The sequence below is a fragment of the Orbicella faveolata genome, unplaced genomic scaffold (assembly GCF_042242905.1).
Source record: "Orbicella faveolata isolate gen_17 unplaced genomic scaffold, um_ofav_v1 contig_14, whole genome shotgun sequence".
Lineage (NCBI taxonomy): Eukaryota > Metazoa > Cnidaria > Anthozoa > Scleractinia > Merulinidae > Orbicella > Orbicella faveolata.
Genome location: NW_028301541.1, coordinates 9,396,513 through 9,416,041, shown reverse-complemented (window position 1 = coordinate 9,416,041; position 19,529 = coordinate 9,396,513). Strand labels below are relative to the sequence as shown.

Below are 19,529 nucleotides of genomic sequence, written 5' to 3'. Positions count from 1 at the left end.
ATCTCCTCGTGTTTCTCACTTTCCAGATGATCGTTGATCACAATCCGCTTTCATCCGTCTCGGTAGACCATGTTGAATATCCAATACTATTGCAAGTTGGAGCAGGCTCAGAAGGTTCCTGTTTTCGCGGTTCGACTTGAGAATTGGCTCAGACTCGATGGATTGCAAACAACTTTAATCACGAGAAAACATCAACATTGCCGCCATCTTGTGAAGGCGTGCTCGTGAAACTTACAGTTCCATAATGCATTGCGATCTTAAGGCGTGACACGATGTCACGACACCCGTGACACGACCGTAAAAAACGTCCTTGGTTCGCATATTGTGCGATTCGTAGATTCAGTCTAAACGATCCGTATATGAATCAAAAACTGACTTTGCACGTTGTACAAACTCTATATACAGATCATTCATCAGGGTCCCAAAACGGGGGGTAGGAGGGGTACCTGGAGCCCTTGTGCCTGAACGTTTTGCGTGTGGGGTCCGGAGCCCCATCATTTCACGGCCTGGAGATCTGATCTTTTTTAGGTACGGTGTCCGGAGCCATGAAAGTCTTGCTGTGGAGCCTGGAGTCCAAATTAATGCAATCTAGTGAGGAGACAGTGTAACAGGTAAGAGAAACACGCATTTTGTATCACATTCCAAATGTGTTTCTCTGTTTTCTGGAGTTTACTTGCCTCCCATTTAATTTAGTTAAAATCTTTGTTCATTAAAGTGAGAAATCAGTTATCAAAAAAATCATTAAAGAGAAGTGCAACAGATAAGAGAAACAGGCATTTTGTATCACATTCCACATGTATCACATTTCTTGTTTTTCTGAAGTTTGCTTGCCTCCTATTTAATTCAGTTAAAGTCTTTGTTCATTAAGATGAGAGTTGACCGAAAAAAAATCAGTTATCAAAAAAACATTAAATAGACTACCACGTTGCATTGGATTAAAGGACTTAACAGGGTCAGCCACATATTGCACCCCTTGATTTGCAAATAGTCAGTTAAGTGGCTGTTAATAATTAACTGAAGGCCTTAAATGGATAAAACCTCTCCTAGTTGACCCCTTTTATAGAAAAAAAGCATATGATTAAATGCAAAACCCTAATTTTCTTGAAAGTCTTTGTTTTGTACTGTTTATCACCATACAAAGCAAGCATCTTAATACATTGTAAGCAACTGCAAATGGAAATTAATTTCAGTGTATTCATTTATAATATCTACCAACGTACCTTACAAATCCAGGCGGAAACGAGCTCGTATTGTCCTTCCAATGTGTCACGACGAATTGGTAGCAATTTACTCCGGGAAATAAGTAAGCACATATGTTTATACTTGAAAGTCTAGGGTTTAAAATTTTGCCATGCTTAATTATAATTACAGAATACCAGGGAGAATGCAATATTCGAGTCAGACACTAAATATTACAAAAATATCAAATACCATCTACCCGGCGTTCAGTTGGCTGTCGAGCAAGAGAAGAAAGTTTGACCCAGGAAATTATTTAAAACCACTAGCAAGTTTGATGTTATTCAAGAATTTTGATGTCTTCATTTAAGTTTGGCAAGCATGATTGCTACCCGGGGAGGGGGGAGGGGGAATTCCTCTATAAAAAGGACCGTCGGAAATTTTGAAAAGAAAATTAAACCCTAAGAGGTCCCAAGGTACTGTTTTGTGGGCATGGCTTGAATTCGTTTCACACCTGAGAGATACCAATTTTAAAACAACACATTACCTCCTGTAATATTTTTTCGGCAAAATACCCTAAAAGGTAGCGCGAAAGCTCTTTTTGTGGATTTTTTGAGGCTGAATATCCTAGCTAAGAGACACCAAAAACCGCATTTTTAAACCTTAAATTAAAAGGTACGAAGAGCACCCCTGCTCTTTTTATATGGGAGACCCCCCAGGGATTGTTACCACTAGTTACCACCGCTAGATTCATCCGCGAGCTACATGCAGCCCAAGCTCAGTACGCGAGCGTCGTTATCACTTCAGAGATACCCCGGTAGTTTCGCTACAAAGCCGTTTCACTGTAAGTTATAAGCTAAATTAAATTCTCCCTGTGGCCTGAAACGCATGGCGTTGAATTCAGGATCGCATGTAACAGAGTGTCAAATTGTAAATGATCAAATATTCACCGATCACAGAATTAATAGAAAACTCAGTGTGATGGTTTTGGCCTAAACAAAACATAAACAGCAAGAATATTAAACTAAAAAGGTTGAAGTAATAATATTTCAACCGAAAAAAATTATTTTCGACGAATTTCAAACAAGTAATAAAGGCTAAAACCTTTTTGTCTGTAACTTGACTACAAATGTCAGTTGTCAGTTAAATTTTCGAGTAGTTTTCAGTTCTCATTTTTTTTTCCGCCATTTTTTGTCAGTTAACCCCACCCAGACCCTCAGAGGAGTGGTGTCGGGTGGAGTGGAGTAGAGTCCGGTTTTTAGCAAGGGTGGTGTGGTGGAATATAGCGAAGTTGGGGCGTGCTGTGGTGTAGGGTGGCGAAATGTAGTGCAGTGCAGGGGTGGTGTACTTTTGGGTGGCCAAGAAAGAAATGCTGCGTAGTAGAGGCTGAATTTTCATTCCTTTGATTACTGCACCGTTGAAGCTTTTCCTACATCTCTCGCTAAGTCTTATGTACAAGAAGCGAATAGGAATAGTTCTTTGAAATCTCTAGACTACTGGCAGCCGGTCATTCCTCTTCGGCAACGGTTAGACGAGTGCCGTTATCCAACAAGCGTAGAATTTATTTTCCGTTCAGCCCGGCATTAACGCACCGCATTTTTAGCTGATACAATTTAGGTACCCTATCTAAGGATCGCACCATGATCACAATGCCAACAGGAGCCCAAATGATAATCTATATAAGGATCGGGAACCTCAAAAACTATATCCTATCCCGCGGCACATACCCATATGGCCCATATATTGGAGTACCTTACCCCACCCCCCACCCCCAAGAGGGGGTTTCACCCCTACATTTGGAATCGATTTTGTACACACGTGTAGTCGCTGCATTAGTCTGGCAAACGATGGAAAGAGCACAATGACTTTGAAACGTACAGCTGAACAATCTTGATATAATTAGGACTCTCGTGAAAGTTGAGACGATAAAAGTTAATTGTATAGCTGTCGTTTCTGATTTTTTTTGTGTTTTATCAGTGGCAGAAAAAATATCGAGGCTGAAATTTGCGAAATTTTCAGAAAATTTTAAGAATAACCCCGAGGCTCAGATTTGGGAAAGAATATAATTTTGTGCGTTGAACGCAATACAACGCATGCTTATATGTTTTTTTTTTTAACTTAACCATAAAAACGTTTTTCCTTTCTCTAAACGGGATAACTGGCCAAAAAAACAACCGTGACTAGCTGTATGCTCGATGCTGACAACATTTCTCCAATGCGTGTCATATCACGCTCTATTGTCTGCGGTCTGGCTCCAAAATTACTTTAACGCTATCAAAGTCATGAGGGGACAGATAATCTGACGTTGCGTCTACATAGTCCTTGTTGTATTCCTACTGATCTAAGGGTATTCACAAGAATATTTTCAGCCTAAAATCGGCAGAAAAATAAGAATATTTAACCTGGGCCGGAAAAAACAATATTCTTATTTGAAAAAGAGTGTTGTTGTCTGAGGTTTGTTATAGAAGTCAATAAACTGAAAAGGCTCAGAATTTATCTCATTCCAAGTGCCCTGGCCTGCAGCTAAATATCATATTTTTAGAACAGAATGTTCTGGAACAAGTGTTCCCGTCAGAGGCCTGTCAAATCCGGCAGAAAAGAAACAAACAAGAAGATCTTTTAGATCTTATAACCGCGCTTTTAAAATTTAACTGTTTGCTTAGCACTACCGTCGGAATGTAGTGCACATTTCAAAGCAGTCATTGATGATTCTTTTCTTACTGTAGATATCACATCACTTGATCAACACAAACTGTATTATTGCACCATCAGTGGTAGCCGTTGACAAATCTCCAATGACGTAATGGTCCTAATCTAGAACTTTCTTCGGGATATGTATGGTCATGAACGATATGAACCACACAATAACAACACTATCAACAACAGCTTTCTTTCTTTAAAGACATGATTAAATTTGATTGGTGTTTTCCATGAGTAAAGGGCTAGCAAAGTAGTCACACAAGTCATGTAATTTAATAATGAAACTCTATCCCGACCGATGTATCGATTTTGGTCACTCCAGTGGCTACAGATTGAAAACGTGACAGAAAATTGGCGTTACTTTCGATTCTCACCAAATTTGGACAGTGGGAAGATCTCATCATTAGCCAATTACAGGCCATTTTTCAGCTCTTTTCGTCACATCCTCCCTCCACGGGAGAATTTTGTCAAGTTAGCTAATTTAGTATGCAAGCCACCGTAATGGTGGTCGCTGTCGGCGAAATGTTTATTTGCTCAAAATTGGGGCAAAATCTTTCGGCGATGGAAGTCAGGACACTTGTAAGGATACAGAAAGTAATATGGGACCAGTTGGTGGCTTCTAAGGCTGAATTTATCCAGGAGTAAGCTGTATTTTCGTTTTCGTGCCGAAAGCCACGCAGTGAAATATTATCGGTTTGTTCTGCTGTCTTGTTCTGTTTTTTCTCTTGGTCATTTTTGTAGCCCGCCGAGGCCATTCTTTCGTCTAAATAAGTTGAAAAAAGTTCGAAAAAGATGTTCCCATTCAAGTTTAAGCTCTCAGGCGATAATTCTGGAGTTTTTTGAAACGTCGGCTTTGTTATGTTCGTGTTTTTCGGTTGCTATGGGCGACCGTTGCTCCCTTTGTTAGGTCAAGTCTAGGGAGTGAGGTCACAAAAAAATTCTAATTAATTCTGGTTTTGTTCGATTTCGCTGAAATTTTAGCACGATAAAGCTGGATTGTTAAGGAATAGATTTACCTTCTGCCGATGTGTGGTAGCTATTAACGCTAAAGTGATATATCGCTTCGATGTCAGGGTTTTGAAGAGATTTTTTTCCAACGTGTAGGTTCAGCGTGATTTTGTAATCTGAGATTTTTGTTGACCCTGAAGAAACAAGGTTTGGGGAGTAAACATTACAGATTGCGTAATTCGAAGTTGGCCGAGTGGAGATCTGCGTCTGGTCTCCAACAAAAAAAAAAATTTTTAAAAATAAACCAAGGGTAGAACATGAACCGCGCTCGGCCCATGGCCGCGCGGTTAATGATTTTTCCAATCCTTGGTGACCAACCACTCCTTTTGAGAGACTTTCTTGGAACAGAAGACCAAAACGAGAATCAATAATTATCATGAACACTTATTTTTAAAATTGCTGACCACTGGTTAATATCTGGTTTTAATCGCGTGTCGAACTCGCCTGAATAAGCTGATATCATATAAACAACACGGTCTGTCGAGTCACCTTATGACTCTGTTAAAGCAAGAAAAACAACTCAAAATCTGTTTCTTACTTCATGCTACGCCTTTTCATTGAAATAAGTAATTACCACCAGTTACGCAAGTTGGGTAGATTGTTTCAGACGCTCGGTCAGTTGAGAAGTAAACTGGTTTGCCGTCTATTTTGTCCGTATACCTCATACTCTTTTGCCCTGAGGTATAATCGTGACACGTGACAGGTTAGTAAATGAGATTCAAATTTCTTGAACTACCGCTGAACTGATTGACTTTTAGGAACAACGCTTTCTTCGCGTCTACAGTCAGGCTACTTCGAGACAGAGAGCTGTACGTAAATCACACCATTCTTAGCCAGAGAGCCATGTCTATCCTCGTTGAGAAAAACTGGCAAACAGTAAGACCGACGATCAGAGAAAGAAACAAGTTTATGTTCAACAACGAACTCCTCAGCGATGTGAAGTTTCTTGCTCGAGGGGTCAATGGCGAAAGTGAAAGTAAACAAGTGATTCCTGCTCACAAGTTTGTGCTGTCGATTAGCAGTCCTGTATTTGAAGCCATGTTTTACGGTGAGCTGGCGGAGACTACAGACTCTATTGAACTGCCTGACTGTGAACACGAGAGTCTGTTGGAGTTGTTTCGTTACATGTACAGCGATGAAGTGAACTTGAGCGGAAGTAATTTGATGGGAGTGCTGTACTTGGCGAAGAAATACATGGTGCCTTCACTGGCTGATAAATGTGCAGAATATCTACAGGATAATTTAGATCCATCGAATGTTTTCGACATCTTGCCCCAAGCACAGAAATATGAAGAGGAAAAACTGGTGGATCAATGCTGGAAAGTAATCGAGGAACAGACAGAAGAGGCTCTGAAATCAGATGGATTTGCGACAATTGAGAGGTCCTTACTTGAAACAGTAGTCGCGCGCGACACTTTGAATATTCAAGAGATAGAGTTGTTCAAAGCAGTGAATTTGTGGGCGACAAAGAGACGCGAAGAAGCAGGCTTATCGACAGATGGAAGTGAAAAAAGAAGAATTCTCGGAGAACGGATTGTGAAAGGAATACGTTTTCCAGTGATGACCCAATATGAATTTGTTTCGGTAGTTCTTGACTGCAAGATACTGACACCAGACGAGACTTCTAGCGTAGTTAAATGCATTCAGTTCCAGACACTCAAGTAGTATTTCCAGAGGCTAAACGAACTGGTTTGGAATCGTTCCAGCGTTGTTGCAGATTTGGTTCCGTGGTTCACACTGGCTCAGGTTATCCTTATTCACCTGGTAAACGAGACTGTCTTCATTTTGTGGTCGACAAAGACATCTCCTTACTTGGAGTAACACTCTGCGGAAGCAGAAATTGTGAATATTCTGTTGCTCTACATTTAGAACGGTTCGAAAATTGGTTCTTTTGTGATGTCTGTACCACAAGAGGAAAATTTTCTTCAAAGTGTATAAAATCAATGCCAGTTTCTTACTACGGTTTCGATGTTTTCTTCGACAGTCCAGTTGTCATAAGGGGGGGTGTCAGATACCATCTGGAAGCTTGCATTTCTGGCTCTGCCAACTCTTGTTTTGGTCAAAATGGTCAACTTTCTGTTGTTTGTTCAGGGGTTAAGTTTAAGTTTGGAGACAGTTCTCACAGTAGTAATGGAACGACAGCTGATCGAGGACAATTTTCAGGGTTTCTTTTTATTGTAAAATGAATGGTTAATTAAATAATGAAACGATTCCATCTCGACTAACAGGTAGTCAGGAAGAAACGACTCTCAGTTTTGAAATACATCACCCATCTTCAGTATAAATGTCAATTCAGAGGCTTTCAATTCAACCTAAATTTGAAGCAGCCAGGAAAACAAAGTCTGTTAATTAATAGAAGAGGGCACGTTAAGGCCAGTGCTTACTTAACTAGGGGTTCTTATATAATGTAGAATTATTGTTTCTTCGGTAATTTTGCAATTGCATGTAATTTTGTAGTTTAGTAGTTGCAACTAGAATAGTCTACAATATTAATATAAGTGAATTATATCGAGATTTGATTCCTGAATGCCATGCAATTCAGTACTTAACTAATGGCTTGTATACTTGCGTTGGATAGATAATCACTTCATTATTGCCTATTTTATTGAACACATTTTTGATCATTTTATTGAATAGTTTTTCTGTCGAATAAAGCGCAACAAACACTGAAACTGGCTCAACATCACTTTGATCACATAAATCTTAGCACGTGATTCCGGTCCTGTTATTTAATTTAACAGACCGACATTGCTTACAAATGAGAGGCTGTCTATTACAGACAAATTGATACGTTGCGAGAAAAACCTGAGTCACAATCCTCGTGGTTTAACCGACCGCAGAGATCGAAATTTGCGATGCAAAAACTGCACTAGACAAAGGGACCAACTTAACCACATTTATGATAAAACATTTTTAAGTCATATCAGAGCGAGGATATAACGATGGTAGAAAATGTTTTTGGTTCGTATACTGTACCATTCGAAGATTCAATCTGAACGTTCCATATATGGATCAAAAACTGACTTTACACGTTGTACAAACTCTATATACAGATCATTCATCAGGGTCCCAAAACGGGGGTTAAGAGGGGTACCTGGAGCCCTGGTGCCTGGACGTTTAGGCTGTGGAGCCCGAAGCCCCATCATTTCACGGCCTGGAGATCTGATCTTTTTCAGGTACGGTGTCCGGAACCCTGAAAGTCTTGCTGTGGAGCCTGGAGCCCAAGAAAGTGCAACAGATAAGAGAAACGCGCATTTTGTATCACATTCCAAATGTGTTCCTTTGTTTTCTGAAGTTTACTTGTATTGCCTCCTATTTAATTCAGTCAAAGTCTTTGTTCATTAAGGTGAGAGTTGGCCGAACAAATCAGTTGTGAAAAAAATCAAACAGACTTCCAGGTTGCTGTGGATTAAAGGACTTAAAAGGGTCAGCCATATATTGCACCCCTTGATTTGCAACTAGTCAGTTAAGTGGCTGTTAATAATTAACTGAAGGCCTTAAATGGATAAAACCTCTCCTGGTTGACCTCTTTTATAGAAAATATGTATATGATTAAATGCAAAACCCTTATTTTCTTGAAAGTCCGCTTTGTTTTCTACTGTTCATCACCATATAAAGCAAGCATCTCAATATCTTGAATGTAAGCAGCTGCTAATGAAAATTAATACTTAAATCTCAATGTGCTCAGTTATAATATCTACCAATGTACCTTACAACATCCAGAGAAAACGAGCTCGTATTGTCCTCCCGGATCTGGACACGACCTACCAATGTGTCACGACGAATCGGTAGCCATTTACTTTCCGCGGAAAAAGTAAGAGTATATGTTTCTTCTCAGCGACTTGAAAGGGTTAAAACCTCTCCCATGCTTAATTATAATTTCAGAATACAACGGAGAATACAATATTCGAGTCAGACCGTTACGTTTACCCGGCGTTTAGTTCGCTGAGCTGTCTGCTTCCGCTGCAAGCATGATTGGTACCGATTACGACCGTCGGAAATTTTGAAAAGAAAATTAACCCCTAAGAAGTCCCAAGATCCATTTTTGTGGGGGTGGCTTGAAATTTTTTCGTCCCTAAGCGGTACCAATTCTAAAACAACGCATTATCTCCTGTGATATTTTTCGGCTAAATACTCTAAAAGGTACCGCGAAAGCTCTTTTTGTGGATATTTTGAGGCTGAATACCCTAGCTAAGAGACAACAAAACCGCATTTTTAACCATCTAAAAAGTACGACAAGCACCCCAAAAGTTTTAGTTTTTCCACAGCTAGTTCCCCCGAAGCCACATGCAGCCCAAGCTCAGTACGCGAGCGTCGTTATCACTTCAGAGATACACAGGTACTTTCCCTACAAAGCCATTTCACTCTAAATTATAAGCTAAATTAAATTCTCCTAGCTGTGGCCTGAAGCGCATGGCCTTGAATTCAAGATCGCATGTAACAGATAGTGTGAGTGTCAAATTGTAAATGATCAAATATTCACAGACTTGTTAGAAAACTCAGTGTGATGGTTTCGGTCTAAACACAATGTAAACAGCATGAATATTAAACTAAAAAGGTCGAAGTAATAATATATCAACCGAAAAAGGTTTATACTTTCGACGAATTTCAAACGAGTAATAAAATAAAGGCTAAAGCCTTTTTGCTTGTAACTTGACTGGAAATGCCATTTGTCAGTTAAATTTTCGAGCAGTTTTCAGTTGTCAGTCATTTTTTGCCATTTGTCAGTTGTCAGCATATTCCCATCCAGACCCTCAGAAGAGTGGTGTCAAGTGGAGTGGAGTACTTTGAGCAAGGGTGGTGTGGTGGAATATAGCGAAGTGAAGCACGATGTGGTGTAGGGTGGCGTAGTGTCGTGCGGTGCGGGGTGGTTCGGTATGGTGAGGGGTGGTGTACTTTAAGCTGGCCAAGAAAGAAATGCTGCGTAGTAGAGGCTGAATTTTCTTTTCTTTGATTACTGCACCGTTGAAGTTTTTCCTACATCTCTCGCTAAGTCTTATGTACAAGAAGCGAATAGGAATAGTTCTTTGAAATCTCTAGGCTACTGGCAGCCGGTCATTCCTCTTCGGCAACGGTTAGACGAGTGCCGTTATCCAACAAGCGTAGAATTTATTTTCCGTTTAGCCGGACATTAACGTACCGCAACTTTACCTGATACAATTTAGATACCCTATCTAAGGATCGCACCATGATCACAATGACAACAAGAGCACAAATGATACTCTATTTAAGGATGGGAGACTCAAAAACCATACTCGATCCTGCGGCACATACCCATATAGCCCATATATTGGAGTACCCTACCACCCCGAAGGGGGGGTTTCACCCCTACATTTAATTTGGAAGCGATTTTCTACGTACGTGTAGTCGCTGCATTAGTCTGGCAGAAGATGGAAAGAACACAATGAGTTTGAAACGTACAGCTGAACAATCTTAATGAGTAGGACTCTCGTGAAAGTTGAGACGATAAAAGTTGATTGTATAGCTGTCGTTTCTGATATACCGGTGAGTTTTATCAGTGGCTGAAAAAATATCGAGGCTGAAATTTGCGAAATTTTAAGAATATTTTAAGAAAAACCTCGAGGTTCAGATTTGGGAAAGAATATAATTTTGTGCGTTGTAAATTTGTAAACGCAATACAAAGTATGCTTAAATGTTTTTTAACTTAACCATATAAACATTTTTCCTTTCTCTAAACGGCATAACTGGCCAAAAAACAACCGTGACTGGCTGTAAGTTCGATGCTAACAACGTTTCTGCAAGACGTTTATGCGTGTCATATCACGTTTTATTGTCTGCAGTCTAGTTCCAAAATTACTTTAACGCTATCAAAGTCGTGCATGAAAGGACAGATAACATGAAGTTGCGTCTACATCATCCACTTTGTATTCCTATAATCTAAGGCTATTCACAAGAATATTGTCAGCCTAAAATCGGCAGAAAAATAAGAATAATCAACCTGGGCCGGAAAAACAATATTCTTATTTAAAAAAAGAGTGTTGTTGTCTGAGGTTTGTTATAGAAGTCAGTAAACTGAAAAGGCTCAGAATTTATCTTATCCCAAGTGCCCTAGCCTGTGGCTAAATATCCGAGATTTTATGAGAATTTTCTGGAATAAGTGTTCCGATTAGAGCCCTGCCAAACATTCCAGCGAAGAAGAAACAAATTAACTGCCGATGCTTGGTGACTAACCACTCCTTTTGAAAGACTTTCGTGGAACACAAGACCGAAATGTGAATCAATAATTATCATGAACACTTCTTTTTAAAATTGCTAACCACTCGTTAATGTTTGGTTTTAATCGCGTGACAGACGCGCGTGAATAAGCTGATATCATATAAACAGCAGGGTCTGTCGAGGTCTGGCTGAGGTCACCCTATGACTCTGTTAAAGCAAGAAAAACAACGCAAAATCTGTTTCTTATTTCATGCTAGGCATTTTCAATCAGCATTTGATAAACGGTTAAAATAATTCTGTTCTTCGTGGCTCCTTCGGACCAACAAATTCTTTGCTGAAGAACTGCCCATTTGCAGAGCAGCGAAAAACATCAAGGACTTGAAGTAAACGTTATTCAGCGTTATTGACACAGTTACGATTTACATAAGAAGAACAAAAGATAATAACCGCATGGGGATCAAATGCTCTTTTTATAGCTGTAATTTCACGCTTGTTTGTTATTGTTGGTTGTGGGAAGAATCTGTCGAAGAAAAACTTGCTCGCACCAGACCAAGACTCCATGAAGGCTCCAGTGAAGGACCAACTTTAGTTTAAGCGCAGCGGAACACAGACAGTGTAAAGAAGCGCCAGTGAGATAAGTTTGGAAACGTTTGTGAGTTGCAAGTTGGTTGCGTCACGTTACCGAGCTAAGACTTGCTTTGCGGAGAGGAAAACACGAGTTGTTCGGAACAGAATTGCTTCCTTGGACTCGACTTTCAGTGCGTATTCGAAACAACTTTGGACATAAGTACAGGATTATCAGCATTTAGAAACGGGCATGGCTTCTAGTCCTGTTTGGAAAGTGCGGGTTAACCCTAACCGCTATCAAAGTGTCCCTACGTGTGGCGATGACATAAGTGAGGACTGTAGCGGTCGTAGAAGGTCAGGTTCCTCTGACGACAGCCCTCTTTCGTCCCCGCTTACAAACCGCAAACCACAGAAGGAAAAAAGCCTGGGCGCACCAGGTCTTAACAACAACTACAAAGATATCTGGTCCAAGCGCGTGAGGGACGGAGCTGTAAAGGAAATTGTCCTTAGTCCTAGTAGAGCTGACACTGGTTGTGATAAGCGAATTACAATCAATATCTCTGGAACGAGGTTCGAAACTCTCGAGAGCACGCTGGCAAGACTGCCAGACTCATTGCTTGGATCGTCGATAAAGAAAGCACCTTACTATGATCCCATCCATAACGAATTCTACTTTGACAGAAACAAACATGTCTTTGACAGTATCTTGTTCTATTACCAGTCAGGGGGGCCCGCCGGTGGCGTTCTTGTGAAACCGGATGGTATACCCGAGGGGACATTCTTGGAAGAAGTCAAATTTTTTGAACTGGGAGAGGACGCGGAGACGAAGATTGGAGCTGACGATCAAACAGAGAAGAAACTTGGCCGCGGTCTTGAGGCTGTCTCAGCGAATATTTCATATTGTGAAACTTGTTCATCGAAAATCAGAATGCTTTTCGATACAAGCCAAACAAGGAAAGCATCTCCTTTGCGTAGAGCTATAGATGTCTGGATGATTTTTGTAACAATCTTTTTCATCATTTTGCTTTGCGGTAAGACGTTACCTTCCCTAAGAGAGGTTTTCGTTTTGGACCAGTGCTGCGAACGATACGAAAAAAACGCTTCAGTGGGCTTTTTCTGGTCATTTAGCGAAAAATTCTGCATATCTTGGTTCACGCTCGAATACGCTCTGCGCACGTTGAGCGCAACGAAAAAATCATTGTACTTATTGTCAGCACAGGGTATTTTTGACATGTTGTCGTTTTTCCCTTATGTAATGACAATCATAATCCAAGTGGTGGTACCAGGAACGGCGACAATTCCTTTCCAACGCATTCTTATGTTTCTAATGTTCTTTTCAGTCTTCAAGCTGACTCGTTACTCTCTTGGGCTGCAAGTACTCATGAAGACAATTCAGACAAGCTTGCAAGAGCTGATGTTACTGCTGGTGTGTGTAGGCATCAGCCTGGTGTTATTTTCGTCGGTGATATATTACTGCGAAAGTTCTGAGGACTCCACGGATTTCAACAGCATCCCGGCAACGTTCTGGTTCACTATCGTTACCATGACAACTGTGGGGTACGGCGACCTGGCGCCCGTTACAGTGGCGGGAAAAGTTTTCAGCGCGCTTTGTGCAGTGTTTGGAGTTTGTTGTGTTCTAGCAATTCCATCGACAATTATTGTGACAAATTTTAACTTCTTTTATTTAAAGCATAAGGCGAAACCAAAGAAACCAAAAAGGCCAAAAACGAGAATGACTGCTCTTCAAAGGTGGGTGACTCGGTTTCGAAGTGTCGCCCTTTGAGACTTATGTGGCCATTGAGACTCATGAAATACCAATCATTGTCATTGGTTCAGACTCCTCGATATTCAATTAAACCGATAATATATGATTACCCATATATATCATTGTTTGCAATGGATTCGGAATATAACATGCCATTCAAGGGGGGGGGGGATGCTAGTTTTACTTACTGCTATACACCCCTGTGTAAATTTTGTGACTAAAACTCGCAAAAAATCACTTATCACTGACCATGAATAATTTTAAAATCATATGCGTGACATGTCGATCTGTGTTTATTACATCATAATAAAAGTGGACAGAAGGCGTCAAAATTTATCTTTATTCCTCAAAAATAACGATCTTAAACGACTTTGTGCTAGTCATTTTTTGACAATCGAAATTGTCTTTGGATCGATCTTGTAGTTCACTACATGATAGAAGAATGCCAGTGGTTTTTGAGACTACAAATGTACAAGACCAACAATTTCCTTGAAAACGTAACATTAAAATATAAGTTGAAACAAAGAAAATACTCGACGTGGAGACGGTTAGACTGAATTTGACTAGCAGAGATCTTTACAATTTTATTTCTCCTTTTTCCTCCTCGTTTTACTTTCAATTGAAAAGATTAGATATGTCAAAAACTCGATACATTGTTTTGTTACACGTCCTACATATCCAAATAGCTCGAGGTTGGTCAAAGATACCGCTCGCCCTATGACCAGCTAATCTAACATTCAGATGTCAAACGACGTATGTTTCGATATGTTTAATAAACATAGGTACCCCGTAGTGATTTTAGATTTTCTTAGTGGTAAATCTGTGCCCGAACAAAGCTCTCAAAGCATACAAAAGCTTATTATTTCTCGGATTAAGAAATATACAAACACTAACCGTGTTCCCATCGACTTGTAGAAACACGAATGGAATAATGAAGGAGGTACGTCACGGTTTGCACATCTTGAAAAGCTTTTAAAGGCAATTTTGTACGTAGCCAGAGTAACTCAAAATTCCGTGACTAAGCTCCTTTAAGAGAACGAGGAGTGCTGTGAGAGCAGGATAGACCTGCAGGCGGAAAGCTATGGAAAGGTCCATAAACGTGACTACAAAATGTTTGGCTGTGTTTTCATACTCTTAGCAAAATTTGCTGTTCATTTTATATCATTGATTCAAGGATCTGTCACCGTCAACACATATTACCTGCCCCGTGACATAACTAGCCGAGCGAGCAAGAAATTCCACTATATCAGCAATGTCGCTAGGCTCACCCCTGCGATTCAAGGGAATCTTTTTGATAATTTCTGCCTTTTTGGTTTCCAAGGTTACCCCGTGCGTCTTCTCAGGCCACAAAACAGCCCCAGGGCTCACGCCGTTGACTCTGACAAAGGGGGCGAACTCTTTAGCGAGCACCATGGTGCACATGCGCAAACCCGCCTTTGAGATGCAATATACTGAGTGATGTTCCAGCGGTCTGTCAGCGTGAATATCCAGCAGATTAATGATACATCCACCTGAAGCTTTCAGGCTAGGAAAGGCAGCCTAAAAGAATGAAAGGTAAATAAATGATTTAGGCCACCAGTACGATAAGAAAACACTCTGACATATTTAAGCGTCCGCTAAAATCCGTACTATACATGCTGGTTTTCATTTGACGTTGTCATATTTGAAAATTCAAAATTACCTATCCATCTGAGGTTTTAGTTTCATCAGATTTAACACCCTCCCAGAAGTTGATGTTTTACAACGTTTTAGCTCGACAGAGTTCTTCGTTTTGTAATATACTTTGTGCAGCTCGTTTGAATTTCCAAGCTTTTGCGTTGCGTGACATTAAAATGGCGGCCCGAGAAGGATGTAGCGTAGGTCAAAAGATGAGCTGTCGCTTAAATTTTGCTGACTGAACAATTCTCGAACTAGAAGAGGTATTGATTTCAAAAAGAAAGAGAATAGATTTCCTCCATTTTCTGTCCAGTTAAAGAAACCCATGAGAAAGATTAGAGGACTAAACCAATGCTGTGGAAAAATTGATCTACGGCTCGTGTTCCTACAGCACAACGTGTCTCGTTTCCTAAGCTTTCCCTTGTAATTGCATAATCGATAGAAACACGCGGAAAATGTTTTCAACTTGTGGAAAATGAAATTAGACCTCGAACGTTCGGTCTTTGCTATATCGGTCTCGCTCGGTCAATACGGCAAGGGCTCGGTTTGAGATTTTCCCGTAAAAATCTAACTCTCGATTAATAAGTAGTTATTAATGCTGTCCTTTGAAGTCAGGCACCTCCGCGGTAGCGACATTCAAAGATGGCGAATAATAAATAAATAAATAAATAAATATACATTTATATAGCGCCATTTTCCACTAATTGTCCCTGGCGCTTTACAATACTTTAAAATTAAAATCCTAAGTTTTAAATCCTAAAATTAAAATCCTAATCCTTTAAAAACTTAAAATCCTAAATCCTGAAAGTTAAAATCCTAAGAATTAAATACGCTATATAATATAATTAGACTACAAATAAATGAAATGACAAATAAAAATGAATGACCAGACAAATAAATGACCAGACCAGAGAAAAGAGAGCAACTTTGCGTAGCTAAAATTGAAACATGATGTTTCTTACATCTGCAGAGCAAAATTAAAAAAAAAAAAAAAACAAAAATTCGCCGCATTCACCTGTGATAAGAAGAATGGAGCGCATAAGTTTGTTTCCATGAGTCCATTCCACTCCTCGTGGGTTATTTTTCCAACTTCGGTCGGATGGAATTCAGACGCGTTGTTTACTAACAGGTCCAGTCGCCCCCAGGCCTTTAACGCCTCTTCAATAACCTTCTCCGAGGTTTTCTGAGTGTGTTGTCGGAAATCACCTTGGATTTGTCGGGCTGAATTTGAACGTACACTGCAACAATTAACAGAGGAATAACCCGCTTGGTATGTCTCTTCCCTTGTTCATCATTCACTGCGTTAATTTATTCATTCTTGTATCGGTTTTTGTGTATATAAGAAGTCGCATGATTCATTGAGATTTTATAAGTAGAAAGACGGCCAGTTAGACCACAAGCTAATTGTCACGCACGGACCTACAATCTACTATTACGCGACACCCAAACAATGGCAAACCATCTCGACATTATTTTCAAAACTTTATGAGTGTTTAACCAACATATGAAAAGCGCTAAAATTTCAGTTTACCTGTTCATCTGCTGTACTAGATCTCTGGCTTCAGTTATTGATTTGTTGCAGTGTACCAGAATGTTGTATCCTATTTCATGTAATCGTTTGGCAATACACGCCCCAAGTCGCTTCGCCGCGCCTGTCACCAGGGCAACAGGACATGCAGCGTCTTCAGAAAACCCATTTAAATGTACCAGGTGAGTGAACGGCTTCTTGGCGGAAGTTTCTTTACTCGTCAATGCGTGAACTACATTGGCTAAATACAGTTGATTGACAGGAAAGAAAGAGCGGAAGTCGTCTTTACCACTCACTTCCCTTGCGATCACTTTCAATGGCTTTTTCACGGATGGATGAATGAACTCCGGTGTGACGTCAGCTAGAGGTATGATCACGTGAGCATGCTTGTGCGTGTCTGGATCAGGAATCGACCACGATTTTACAGCACAGCCGTCGCTCAGTTTGTATTCACACGTCATGTTACCCCAAAACGAAATGTCCAGATCAATTGTCCAGGGAGCGTTCTTATTGTCTTGGTCTCGAACTCGACCAAGTTTGTGTTCCACTTGACTTAAAACTTGCTTTAATCTGATCATGAAAAACAAGGTCAAAGTTCATTAGTTTTTGAACACATCAAAGCCATCAAGGGGAAACTCTCAATAGTAACCTTATGCTATACAAGGCAGTTCTGACGTAGGTCTGTAAACGAAACCGTAGTGTGTGACCATTCGAATGAAAAAACGCTTGTGTGTGATCATTAAAATGAAAGCTACTGAGCAGTGCTTCCATGTGGTACTGTTTATTATGCTGTACAAGGTGGTTCTAACTTTAACGTCTGCGGATGAAACCCTAGTGTGTGACCATTCAAATGAAAGCTATTGAGCAGTACTTTCATGTGGTACTGTTTATTATGATGTACAAGGGGATTCTAAGTTATAGCTCTGTGGTTAAAACCCTTATGTGTGACCATTCACATGAAAGTCATTGAGCAGTACTTTCATGCAGTGTTATGCAATGTCATGTTTTTCGATTGAGAAGGTATACGAGACGTGTGTTCAACTCTCTTCTCGGTGTTAGAAAGTGTGGTCAAACGCGGTCTTTCGTGATGGATATATACTTACCCAGCTGGATCAAGTTTAGTCCTCACGACAACGGACATATTGAGAAAATCCACCTGCGCTCTGAACCCCACGGGCGTGGTCCTAAAAGCTTGTGACAACTTCACCAGCTCTGTTTTCTCTTGTAACAGACTAATGGCCAGTGGCAAATTCTTGCCAGGTTCAATGTTGGATCCCATCGATATGTGAACTTCATTCCAATCAAAGTCTTCCCAGCGCCGTTCAATGGTCACAGACGAGCTCTCGCAAAAGCGTAACGCGTTAGGTTTTGCGACGGTGACTTTTACGGACGACGCGCCGTGACGCACCACGCAGATACGCGCTACATCGGTTGCTACTGCTTCAATGATGTTGTATTTCTTGTTCTCGACGTGGAAGAGAACTTCTTTTGAGATGGTCTTGTTGTTGATGGTGTCTTCTACACGATCGGTCTCGCCGGCTTTCTTGATGGATGACCGCAGACGAATGGTAATGCTAATTTCTTGGAGTTTTCCCAGCTCGTGAGGACTGAAACCTACTTCACTGCGAACTCGCAGACCGTTTATCTCCACTTCGTCCATGTTGAGTAACTATGCTGAGCAGGAAAAATGTAATCACGGTTTAATTTAAATTAATTAAGCTCAGTTTACGTTTGTTCCAAATTCCAGCGTCTTTGAAAGGCCTGTTTACACAGAGGAAGGGGACTCCGGGAAGGTAAAGTAACCCGCCTCGTTGGGGTAACCCGCCTCTGTCATTTCAATTTGATCATGTTTACATGACAGGTGGGGCAACCCGCCTAGATCGGTTGCCCAGGGTTACCCTGTCAGCCGGGGTCGCATTGTGCCATGTAAACGTCTTAAAGTTGGTTAACCCGCCTCGATCTCGCTTGTGATTGGTTAGAGCCAGGAGCCATAATCGGGGAAACATTCCAGACAAATTTTAGGAGTTCACGGTTTTGCAAGTGTGATAGTAACTGACGCAGGACAATGTACAATTTAGTTTTGTTAACTAAATATGCAAAAAAAAACTTTCACTCGGATTTTCAGAATGCAATTCCTCAGCTAAGGAAAAGGGAAGTAAATTCTTACTGTTCGGCGCTTTGAAAGATATTTCCATTTCGAGAAACGACTTTCGAGCGTGTTGGAATGCAGTTTTTGCCAGCAGCCATGGCGCCTCATGTGAGTCAGTCATGCAGAGAAATGACTTCCTTTCGAAGTGAACTTAAAATAAGCAGATAGAAGAGACTTTTCCTGTCCAGCTCTTTTAAAAAGTAAGTAAGATAATAGCTGACTTTTCGGAAGCTTTCGGAGCAATCACGAAGTTAGACCGAAACACCTCGAGATTTACTCGATTAGTTTCAATCGATTTTCACTCAAAACCCGAATTTAAATTAAAATAACTGCTTTTTACAGTTTATAATTGATTCCGCGTCATTGAATTAACATTTCGAGTTAAAAATACGAGTTTAGGAACAGAAACATAGCGCTATATATAATAATTAACCAGGCGTAGCTTTCACCGAATGTGCCAAAATGTTGTTCGCCAAGAATCGTGCAGGAATTTTGAGCGGTTTCCGAAAGGTTTTGACTGGAAATGCGAATTTTACATAAATCAAGGCGTTTGTTCAACAACCAACATTGAGCAGCCATCGGTCCTAGCTAGACAACGTTTCTCGTGTGGTAGTTGAGAAAACTCTGTGCCTTTGGTGATTCAGAAAACTAGTTCCAGATCAAAAAACTGATAATGTTAATGTTAGCTCACGTTGACAGACTGATGACAGATAGCTTTTTGGAAGAGTGCAAGCAATAGCAGTTAATAATTACTTTTCATCTCATACATTTGTCCGTATATTTTTTTCCCGCGAACGGCGTAA

The 19,529-nt window shown here is 40.4% G+C and overlaps 2 protein-coding genes and 1 pseudogene across 2 annotated transcripts; 2 read left to right on the top strand and 1 right to left on the bottom strand.

Annotated features, from left to right (window-relative positions):
• The first annotated feature begins 5,481 nt into the window (after positions 1-5,481).
• Positions 5,482-7,556, top strand: LOC149113843 (BTB/POZ domain-containing protein 6 pseudogene; annotated as a pseudogene).
• Positions 7,557-11,273: 3,717 nt separating this feature from the next.
• LOC110049033 (potassium voltage-gated channel subfamily A member 1-like) lies at positions 11,274-13,725 on the top strand. The gene has a single exon (XM_020754800.2). It carries the CDS (start codon positions 11,879-11,881, stop codon positions 13,409-13,411), a length of 1,533 nt encoding a protein of 510 aa, XP_020610459.2. The 5' UTR covers positions 11,274-11,878; the 3' UTR covers positions 13,412-13,725.
• A 239-nt stretch (positions 13,726-13,964) lies between these two features.
• Positions 13,965-18,671, bottom strand: LOC110049034 (uncharacterized). Its single transcript, XM_020754801.2, has 4 exons — positions 17,681-18,671; positions 16,581-17,147; positions 16,065-16,287; positions 13,965-14,932 (listed from the first exon to the last, which is right to left on the bottom strand). The coding sequence occupies exons 1-4, from the start codon at positions 18,235-18,237 to the stop codon at positions 14,555-14,557; spliced, it is 1,725 nt and encodes a 574-aa protein (XP_020610460.2). The 5' UTR covers positions 18,238-18,671; the 3' UTR covers positions 13,965-14,554.
• Between the last annotated feature and the right edge of the window lie 858 nt (positions 18,672-19,529).

What these genes read in the sequence shown, in the direction of transcription:
- LOC110049033 (XM_020754800.2), top strand. Translation starts at nt 11,879, where the DNA reads ATGGCTTCTAGTCCTGTTTGGAAAGTGCGGGTTAACCCTAACCGCTAT.
- LOC110049034 (XM_020754801.2), bottom strand. Translation starts at nt 18,237, where the DNA reads ATGGACGAAGTGGAGATAAACGGTCTGCGAGTTCGCAGTGAAGTAGGT. An exon ending in ACTAAACTTGATCCAGCTGG is followed by an intron (nt 17,148 to 17,680) that starts GTAAGTATATAT and finishes TTTCATGATCAG; the next exon opens with ATTAAAGCAAGTTTTAAGTC. An exon ending in CTCCATTCTTCTTATCACAG is followed by an intron (nt 14,933 to 16,064) that starts GTGAATGCGGCG and finishes TCATTCTTTTAG; the next exon opens with GCTGCCTTTCCTAGCCTGAA.